The following is a 10,723-nucleotide window of genomic DNA, read 5'->3' on the forward strand; positions in this document are numbered from 1 at the left end:
TAAAGAACAATGCGTGGTTTGTACAAAATAAACACTCCTCTCACGCACATTGCACATTGCCTTTGATTGATTATTCGATGATGTGAAATTGCAAGTCACTTGACGACTAAAATTATTCATTATTTTGCATACATAATAATTTCTATGATGCCAATGACAATTTTGTACTAAAATGATAAGCTAAAAGAAATAGCTTTGTATGTATATGTAGCGGTTGACTAAATCTTCTTGCGACTGTTTTATTTATACTGCATTGATACTAATATAAATCAATTGTCGTCAGAGGAAAGATACGCTGCAAACCAGGGTTATGTAAACAACAAATGAAAGATTTACCTAGGCAACATAACACCGCAAAGAAGCTTAGATTTTTACTCTGGTTAATTGGAAATGTGCAGTTAATTGAACATTACCCTGGTATTTTCAACATTCACTGAATGTCGGAATTCACCATTGATAGAGTGTGAATAACATGTTGGACTATCTTATTAACGTATAATACTGCTTCTGTAAACGATTTGAGCACGATATGCTCTCTACAAAGTCACAAAATCACTCTCCACATAAGGATGATCAGAAAACCAATTGCCTAGACAAGAGATAATCAAAACCAATAAAATTCAAATGTTCAATAATTTTTCCATTTTATTTAATAAAATTTATGATAATAGTTGAGTGTTTTTAATAGTCAAATTATCTCTTATTAAATTTGCTTTGTTTCTTTTGTTTTATCAATCTTCATTTAAATACCCCAAAAATGTTTTACATACATACATACAAGTAGTACAATGTTTTCTTTTTCATAATTTCTTTGTTTTGATCGATCATCTCGTCATACCATTGCGCACTTATCCAACTAATTACAATATATATATATATATATGTATTTCTCAATAATAATAATATATAATCTTATAAAATTTTCTCTTCAAATTTTTATTAGTTAATTTAGTTAGTTAGTGTGTGAGTGTTTCGGAATGAGCTCAGTGAAAAGGATTGATTTGCGACCTATGTGTTTGCTCACTGGCATCAAATCGTTTCGAAAGAAGAAGAAAAACCAAATACTATTCCATTTGTACAAAAACGAAACGAAAAAAAAACTAGAATTGTGTATTCTGTACAGCTTCAAGCTATTGGGATATTAAGAAAAAAGAATTTAACAAAATGACACGGGCACTCTAAAGTTCCAACAACATGATAAAATCATTTGATTTGAAGAATAAACTTGGAACAAAGAGGGACAAGAAAAAATGTTTTAACAACTAAGCATGCCTTGGGCATTATACATTGTTCAAAACGAAGTGAAATCATTCACAACTTGTATAGAAAAGAAAAAAAGAATTAGGCGATTGCTATCGTCCCCCCACAGATAGCTCAAAATCCGATGCGGCTATGCATTTATGCGCAAAAGAGACAAATTCTAAAAATTACTTTTAAAAGCTCATACAAAATGATTTAAAATCAAAAGCAATTTTTTGTTTTTTTTTTTACTTTGTACAAATTGATTATTGATTAACTTGCATAATTTGTTTCAATTTCACCGATAATATATATATGACAAAAAAATGGGATACAATTTAATTTAAAAATTTAGAAATAAAAATTAAAATAAAAAAAAAACAGAATTTTACACATATATGTATATGTTATAATAAATAAATAAATTGTGTTGGGATGACTTCGAACAAAATCAACAGAACAATAATAATCGGAGTTTTGTGCAAATTTCCACCATATTTTTTTTCTTGAATGGTGAATAAATTACTACTTTTTGAAATAATGCAAATGGAATTTTCCATGCATGGAAAATATCCTCTACGTATATATCGGTTTGTTTCTTCATTTGTACCCGAAATGTCCTGTTTTTTTCTGCTGTAGAATACTCCCTATTGCAATTCTTATCTAGTACTCCGTTATACTTCAACTAAAAAAAGAGAGACATTTGGTATAGTTGTTTGTTTTGTGAATGTTGTCGGTTTTGCGGCGACTGTTTTATAAGCAAGCCGAAATGATTAAGGGGGAAATTGTCTCTGGCAAAGAAAGGATTCATCGGGTGAGAGTGAATATTTTACTTGCGTGCTGTTGGCCCTCTCTTACAAAAATTCACGTTTAACGCTACTAATTTGTTTAATAGAAAAATGTGATTTAAATTTTTGTAATTTTTTTACAACAATCGCCAAAATATTACACATTTAGATTTTTTTTCTTTCAAAAAACAAAATCGAAAAAAAAGAAAACAACACTATCATTCGTTTCGATTGGTACGTTCTATTTTACATACCAAATATGTGAAAGTGGTTTATGTTGAGGTGAGAGGCTATGTTCCAGTGTTTGCTCTTGCCTCATATTCAAATATTCATATTCAAAGTCTCGTTCAATTGAAACCTAATCACTACAAAATGCACTTGGCATTTTGAAGTGTTTGTGTGTGTTTTTTTTCACGGAGAAGTAAGCGACTCATCCTAGAATTTTGGGTGTTTTTCTTTAGAAATAACTAAATTTACTAACTATACAAATTCTTGGCCTTATTAGTAGTGCCTAAATTGTTAAATAACAAGTGTAATTGAATATGTTTATCTCTTCCATTCACTACTGGCTAGTCAAAATCAAAATTGAATGTGAAGCGTTTATCGCGCCCTGCACAGAATTATTCAATTGGACAATTCAAAGATGCAATCCATTGAATTGAATAGCTTGGCTAAACCAACTGTTTAGCAAAGAGAAATATAACGTGTATTGAATGGTCTGCTGCGTTCTATGCATATTTTCAAGGTAAATTGTAATCATGCATATTATTTGTCGGCAACGTCTGCACTCGAATTTGGTGTTACACTTTGTGATGTGCTATCAAATGAACGGTCCACACTGCTTGCAACGTACTTTAATTTAACACCAAGATTTTCGCGCAACTCTGAAATTTCGGCAAAGCCTTGCATCAATCGCTTCACACCTCGCGGCAAACCACGGCACGATGACAAATTAATTGAGTTTAAATATCGACAATTGCTTAATATCTCCTTAACTGCTTCCAGTGAAACCGATGAACCGCATAAATTCAAATGACTGGAATAAATACATGCAAAACAAGAGAAAATTAATGGAAATTTTCTATTTTACACTACTTATTTCATATATGCATTGTTGTAGTTTCGTTACATACTTTAGCGGAGATTCATCGCCCTTCTCGGCGATCGCTTTGATGGCATTGTCCAGTGGCTCTTGCACATTTGCCCACGCCAGATCCAATTCAGTTAAGCTATGTGCCCATTTCGATGCAATCAATTCCAAACCCGAACTACAAAGAAATTTAATTAATTTTTAATGAATCAGATTTATGAACTCAGAATATTTGCAAATTTATTGAGATAAAAACACCAAAACAAATTGCGCATTTACAGAAAGAAATGTAATTATGTACCCAATATCGCGTGTGACTGAGCACCCGGACAAGAATAGATGCTTTAAATCCCACGTTGGTAATCGAATCAATGTGTCATGTGTCAAACGAGCACAACCTCTGACGTCTAGCAGCTTCAATTTTGTACTTGTCTTTAAAATCCGTTGCAGAAACTCGTCATTCATGAGCCGCGATTCGTCGGCTAGCGACGCAACCGATAACTCTTCCAGTTCAGGAAAACCCAGTGATTCCATCTGTATTGTTTAAAAATTTCGAAATTAATTCAATTTTGAGACTATTTAGCGCAGATATTGCACATACCTGTTCCACAAGTGTAGCTGCACTCAAGCTGATCTGCGAATTTGTTATCCGCAACACTTTCAGATGTGAACATCCTTCCTGCAACTTTTCGATGTGAAGAACCCCATGTGAAGCAGCCACTGTGCTCACATTCGATAGGTCCAATAAGCTCAAGTTCGGACAATGTGTTGATAGCGCTGTAATAAGTTGAGGTATTCCAGCTAGGCGATTATGTGCCAAATTCAGATGTGTTAAACGACTACCAAGTGTTTGTATTGCATTGCACAATGATTGCGGTCCCACAGCCGATCGATTTGGATTCAATTCCAGCTGAAATTGCACAAGATCTATTAGCGTTTTTTCTTCTTTCAATTTTGTCAAATTTATGAGCACAGGACGATCAACAACAAAGAGTTTTCGAAATGAAAAAAAAAAAAAGAATTTGTAATCCAATACAAAAACGCTTACATTCACTGAACTCAAGTCAATTCGTTGCAATGACTTGAAACCTTCAACCAGATACGCTAAATGATCACCCGTAAATTCCTTCCAAGCCGCAAGTGAAATGGCTTCTAGATTGGGACACGCTTCCAACAAGTGATTCAAAACACACTCAATGTTTGTCACTTTCCAATTTGCTGCAAACGGAGAAGAGAAACAAACAGAACAAATTCAATGACATGATAAGTGATCCATGAATCTGAAGGCAGACTAAATGCATTTTCTGTTGCGATACACACCTAAATTAACATCCTTGCACCATCTTAGATGAGTGGCGATAATACCTTTCAGATTGATCTCACTGCGATCTTTTGTCCATGTGGACAAATCGAGTGTGTGCCATAGCTGTGATGTTTGCGAAACGCATCTCCACAGTTTGCATACCCTGCTAACGTTGACCATAATTGGCAGTGTGCCATACTGATTGACTGCTTCTTCAAATATTTTCAATAGAATGTGCTCGGGTATGACATTGCCCCATTGGCTCTGTTCGTCTGGTTCGGTATAGTCAGTGACTGTATTCGTTGTATGCTTTCGGTTTCGATGCTTTTCCGTATTTATGTTGTTGTTCTTTCGCCGTTTTTCATAGTCAGAATCGTCACTGTCGCTGGTGTCCTTGTGCCTTGATTTGCGCTGTCGTTTGCGTGTCGATTTTGATGTACCAGCTACAGCACTGGCTAAACCAGGAGATCCCATTGATGGCATCGATGTGATTGATTTCTTCTTGGTCGAACCACTGCCAGCGCCAGCGCCACTGCCACCGCCACCACTACTACTCAAAGTTGCCATTGAAATCGGTGTTTCAAGTGATTTCTTCAACCGAATCTTAATGCCCATCGTGTTTTCGCTCAGTTGACTCTGGTACATAGCCACAAGTGCTTTACGTTTCGGTCGACCCCTTGACCCCGTTTTAGCTGCTGCAGTCGACGACGACTTTTTACTCGATTCAACAGCCATCGCAAATGATTTTGGTTTTCCGCCTGAGGGAGACTTTTTCACAACTGACGTAGTCGGTGACACGGACGATTGATCTAATTGGGTGTGTGTATGTGTGTACAAAAATTACAATACAACAGTTTCAAAAACGACACTTTCGAATCAAAACAATTGAAAAGGGAAAATGAATTGCTCAAAATTTACCTGTTTGTGCACTTCCATTGGATTTCTGTGTTTGTGAATTATTGGATTCGTCGGAGAACATCGGCGACAAAGGAACGGAGGAGCTCAACGATTGTAACGGTGAGCAGGATGGCGTCGTTGAATAATTAGTTGCCAGTGTGGGAGTTCTTTTATTGCGATTGTTTCGTGGCGAAACGGACGATGATACTTTTTTCTTGCTATACGTTCGGATGCTTTCTTTTAGCGTCAAATTCCGTGTATCATTCAAATTTTTATCGGTAGTCGATGGGAAGGTAGCGTTCATAACGCTTGAACTCAAGCGACTGCCAAATTTACTGTGATCCATAAAATCGGTTTCATCATTTGAAAATGTGTAGATACTGTCCTTATCCTCGGATGCAACGTGCAAAGACGGTAATGCGGATGTGGCTGTGGTTGGTGTTGTCGATGATCGGCTTTGTCCGCCAAGATTCATCAAACTGGTCGGCAACAGTTGTTCCGTTCTTTCTGTATGAAGACTCATGTTTTTTCTCTTTCGTTCACCCGCTCTTTTTCGCAAATCTTTCTTCTAACATTTAACGTACGTCACAGATATTCTTTTGTCTGCGCACGAGCCTCGTGCAACAACGATGGATTGAAAGTAAACTTTTCAGCTATGCTTTTCTCAAATCACTTGTGATTCTCGGCCGGCATACATTTAACAGTTTTTTGGAATGTACACGTACACAAGCTGAATGTAGCCATTTTGCGGGCGATTGAAATTTGATTGGTAGATTGAGCTTTGGTTCTTGTACCAAGTTCACGTTCACTTAAAATCACACTGGATTTTTTTTTTCGATTTTCTCCTTGTTATTTGTCTTTTGTCTTTTCTCGACCACTCTCTCAGAAAAATGTCAGTATTCAAGGTTTATTTATTGTTTTTACAACTCAAAACACCATTGTTGCTTTGGTGTCAAATGATGAAAAATATCTGCGCTACACAAACACACTGATATCAATTGGCGATTGAATCCACTTTCGCGCGCAATCATTGGAATCGGATTTTTTTTTTTGGATTGAAAACCTTTTAAAATTGGTTTTCTTTTCGAGTATATCTCATTTAGTACTCTCTTTCACTATTCTGTATTCATTTCACACGTTGCGACACTTTATTATTCGTCACTCCCGCTTGTTGAGAGTGTCACTCTTTACTTCTCTCTCTCCCTCTCTCTCTCTCTCTTTCTCTCTCTCTCTCTCTCTCTCTCTCTCTCTCTCTTTCTCTCTCTCTCTCTCTCTCTCTCTCTCTGTTCAACTTCAATCGAATTTGGAAAGGAGCACGCAAATCATACGCATATACACTGTCGAATCGATTATCATGACACTCAATGCCTGTTTATTTGTTTGTTTGTTTGTGATTTCAAAACGATGCAACTGAATTTTATCTATTTAGCACTCTTGTGTTCTTCTTTTTCTCAATTGATGACTTCTGCTTCGATTGATGTTTGTTATTATTTTATTATTATTGTTGTTGTCATTGCAGCCAATTTGGTTTGAATCCGATGGGTCAGCAGCAAATACAAACGATTGCACATTCTTTTCTTCACAAAGTGCGCTAAAATGAAGTGAAAATTGACGGAACAGATTAAAATATAGTCGAAGAGATCAAAAAATAAAATGTACATAACACAACACAAGAGCAACAACACTGTGAATTCAAACTGAAATAGACAAGGCAGAGCAATATAGATAGGCATATACACGCACGCACACGCGAACCACACAAATCGTGTGTGAGTGTGTTTTGAGTGTATTTGTGTGTGTGTATTGGTGTTGGTGTGCATGCCGTCGATACCAATCGAAACACACGAGAGACAGAGCTAAACTACTTTTGGTTAGAGCCGCCAATAATGAAAACTTTCGATAACAATTCGGTGATTTCGCTTTGTTGCTGCTCGGCGATCTTGGCATGGAAATTTTCGTTTGGTAGAAAAAATCAAATCACCGAAGAAATTCTTATCACAATTTCATTACGTTACGTGAGTCAAGAACAACACTTTCAATGTTATCGACTTCGTATTTTCGGGATTGGCTGCATCTCTCATAAGTAGTTCTGCACTTGGCCATAAATTTTGTAAACATACACACATTCTTATACGCGCACTCATAGTCATGACACATATACACCACACACACACTCACACACACACACAGACACTTACACATACCACGATGCGCGAACACATGTACGAGACTAACCAACCAAATATCAAAATATTCACCGAATATCTCGTCTGATGTATTGTAAAATTGATAAAACATTGAACGAACGAAATGAACCAACGCGGTGCAAATGAGATGGTTGTGTTGCATTTTCGGCAAGATTTAATCGGCAAACGAATCCGGACGAATCAAAACGAGACTCACATCGATGTTATTTGCGATGATGTACGTGTATATTTGAGATCAACACGGCGTTTTTTGTATTGATATTGTTTTTTCTTCTTTGTGTATGTTCTTCTCACGTATGCGATTTACCGCCGTTTCGACAACCGATAAACAACAACATTGCACCTCACCAAGCAGACGATATCATTTCGTATTGGAAACTGAAATGGAGTTTCGATTGGAACAAATCCATGGAATTTATCTTTTTGACATCAACACCCAACACAACTGAAATCAATCAAATTTTTTGCTTCCATCGAATCGAATCACAATTTTACATAGAGTTGAAATGGGTTCAGTCCAATCGGAAGATCGAAGAGATTTTTTGGAATTTTTATCGAGAGTCTGACAACTGATTAGACCTTTCAAATGTTGGATGTTGGCAGCTGAAGGTTTTTAGCCCGCAACCATTGAATTAATCTTTATCTTGTGAGTCAACGACATTTGAGGCGAATATGTGTGCAACTCTTGAACAAAAAAATGAACTGGCCATTGATCACACGGAACTGTGCATTATTCTTCATTTATGACCCATATCATTTTTTAGTTGGTCTTTATTTTGAAACGTTTACATTTCTGTGTCGTATCAGGCGCGTATGATTTTGTCGCGCACACATCACACACATACACATGCACAAACGACCACATTTCACCATTGTATTGGGGCCTGCTGCACACACCGAAGAAGCACCAAAATGCAAGTCAATTGTGTGTAGGCAAAGAAAAAAAATAATTTAGGAAGGCAACGGAATCCTCTACGACACGGCACGGCACAACCGATAAAAACACATAGATATTTTCGGACAACCGCGCACCCACACCGACGCACACAACATACACCGATTCAAACTACAGAGCACGGTCGAATCGCGTAAACAACAACGGCACATACACATATAGGCCGTCATTCTAATAGTCGCTTTTATATTGGTAAAAGTGATTCAGTATCAACACACGACACACGCTTACATACACCACATCCATGCATGCACCATGAGGGAGACCGAGAACGAGCGAGCACGGTATAAATGTATGTATGTATCTCTTTTAGTTTACAATTGACTCGAGAGGAGGAGCAGTAGCAGCAGCAGCAAGTAATAAAAAAAACTTGTACAAAATTTTCCATTTAGTAGGTCACTTCATTTATTCACCTGTATGTATTCGATATTTGGCGTTTTTTTCACCAATAGTCGATCAGATGCTGGCAAAATTGTAAATTGGCTGCCCATTGCGTCGAGGATGAATCCTCGAATCGAAATGTTTGTTTACAAAATTCCCTTACTTTGTTTTCATATACGTTTTTATTGTGTTTGAATGTCTTGAATTGTGTGACGAGATTATCAGTATACAAGCCACTGCATGAAATTTTGGTTTGGTATGCATTATTAGGGATTATATGCCAAATGAGATATTCTTCATTGATCTATTTCATCTTGTCTAAATTAATTTATGGTCAACAGAAGAAGGAAACCACATCATCGTTTGATGTTCATCGAAATTTATGTCCATATCAACCCATGAAAATAAAACCAAAATATACATACACACACATACACGACAGCCAACATACACACACACACACACAACAGATACACACAACTGCACACTCAACTCGTTGTCAATTCACATTAGAATAATTGTACGTTTCAACTTTACACAAACCTTTTTCTTTCGAAATTTCGTTGCTCTTCTTTATTGTTTTGGTCAAATTGTATCATCTACATTACACTCACACGACTTTGGACAATAGTTTTTAGGAAGGACTCAATAAATCGCATAACAAGACACCAAACGATTGTGGAAAAGTGTCCGATGTTTTCCTTTGGTTTGATTGTTTTGATATATGCGTTTGTACACCGTCTATTTATTTCATACACTCGCGTTATTCCACTTGCAAACACTTTTGCTCTCAATCTAGTTTTGTTGTTGTTGTTGTTGTTGTTGTTGTTGTTGTTGTTGTTGTTGTTGCTCTCTGCGGTTGCTAAATATTTTGGTTAATTTCGGTTATTATTGCAACACTAGTCTCAGCCAATTTACACCACTTTCTATTGCATATTTCGATTATTCTATCCAGAACACTTTCAACGTATTTACTTCTTATTAGTATTTAGAAAATCGAAGTCACTGAAGATTCTGTGTATGTGATTTTGCTTCGCAACAGAAAACAAATTCTTGACTAAGCGACTGACTATTTACGTTATACATTTCGTTCGTGTTGTAAAGTGTAGCGCGCGATGAAGAAGATGGAAAAAATACATATAAGCCAAAATATTTGCTTGTTTTTTGCTTCGCATGTGTTGTATTAGAGTAATGGATAGAGTAACACAGTCGATTCGATGCATGTGTATTTTGTGCAAAAGCGCAATTGATGAGAACGAACTGCAGAATGAATTTACAATCTGACGATATGGTTTGTGTTATTTTTCGGAATTTTCAGAGAAAGATTATTTTTTTAAATTATAAAATGACCCACATCACGTTTGTCGCTTCGAAAACCAACAACTGAATTGAGCAAAATGGAGCCACCCTAATATGTAGCCGATATTCGTTTGTTTGTGTTTCGTCCGTAAATGGTCACCGATGTTTGGCTATTATCAGTTTGGTTGTGTGCGCAGACTCTTGTATGAGTAGGAACGTCGTGTTTGAGCCTCAACTTCAAATGTTTCTGTGAATCGGTTCGTTTCATGCATTTCACTCGTTCTTTCTTCGTGTTTAATCTATTTCGTTAGACTGCATCTCTGGGTCTCTATTGACAATTTGAATCTACGTACAGTCTACTGGCCACCAATTTTTTATATTTTGACAGTTTCGCGCTCTTTTTTATTAAATCACCTTAAAACTGATTGAAAGTTAATGGACTTGTGTGCATTTTGATGTAATTGAAATTCTACTCTGAATTTTATGCACTTTTACAAATATTCGGGAATTTATGTTGAATTGAGCCGTTCTGTTCCAATTTAAATCAAATCCACCTTTTTTCAA

The 10,723-nt window shown here is 36.4% G+C and overlaps 1 protein-coding gene across 7 annotated transcripts; it reads right to left on the reverse strand.

Annotated features, from left to right (window-relative positions):
* Positions 1 to 1,525: 1,525 nt before the first annotated feature.
* LOC129574082 (F-box/LRR-repeat protein 6) lies at positions 1,526 to 10,687 on the reverse strand. Of its 7 annotated transcripts, none has more exons than XM_055455474.1 (8): positions 9,404 to 10,687; positions 5,339 to 6,908; positions 4,438 to 5,229; positions 4,166 to 4,335; positions 3,719 to 4,027; positions 3,419 to 3,651; positions 3,161 to 3,295; positions 1,526 to 3,063 (listed from the first exon to the last, which is right to left on the reverse strand). In XM_055455474.1, the coding sequence occupies exons 2-8, from the start codon at positions 5,838 to 5,840 to the stop codon at positions 2,793 to 2,795; spliced, it is 2,412 nt and encodes an 803-aa protein (XP_055311449.1). In that variant the 5' UTR covers positions 5,841 to 6,908; positions 9,404 to 10,687; the 3' UTR covers positions 1,526 to 2,792. The 7 variants fall into 7 exon arrangements, with proteins under 7 accessions (XP_055311449.1, XP_055311451.1, XP_055311455.1 ...); XM_055455476.1 differs by lacking the exon at positions 9,404 to 10,687 and adding an exon at positions 7,576 to 8,570; XM_055455480.1 differs by lacking the exon at positions 9,404 to 10,687 and adding an exon at positions 8,395 to 8,569.
* Positions 10,688 to 10,723: the final 36 nt, after the last annotated feature.

This window comes from Sitodiplosis mosellana, unplaced genomic scaffold (assembly GCF_009176505.1).
Source record: "Sitodiplosis mosellana isolate CC-2019 unplaced genomic scaffold, AAFC_SMos_1.0 Smas_scaffold_6150, whole genome shotgun sequence".
Taxonomy (NCBI): Eukaryota; Metazoa; Arthropoda; class Insecta; order Diptera; family Cecidomyiidae; genus Sitodiplosis; species Sitodiplosis mosellana.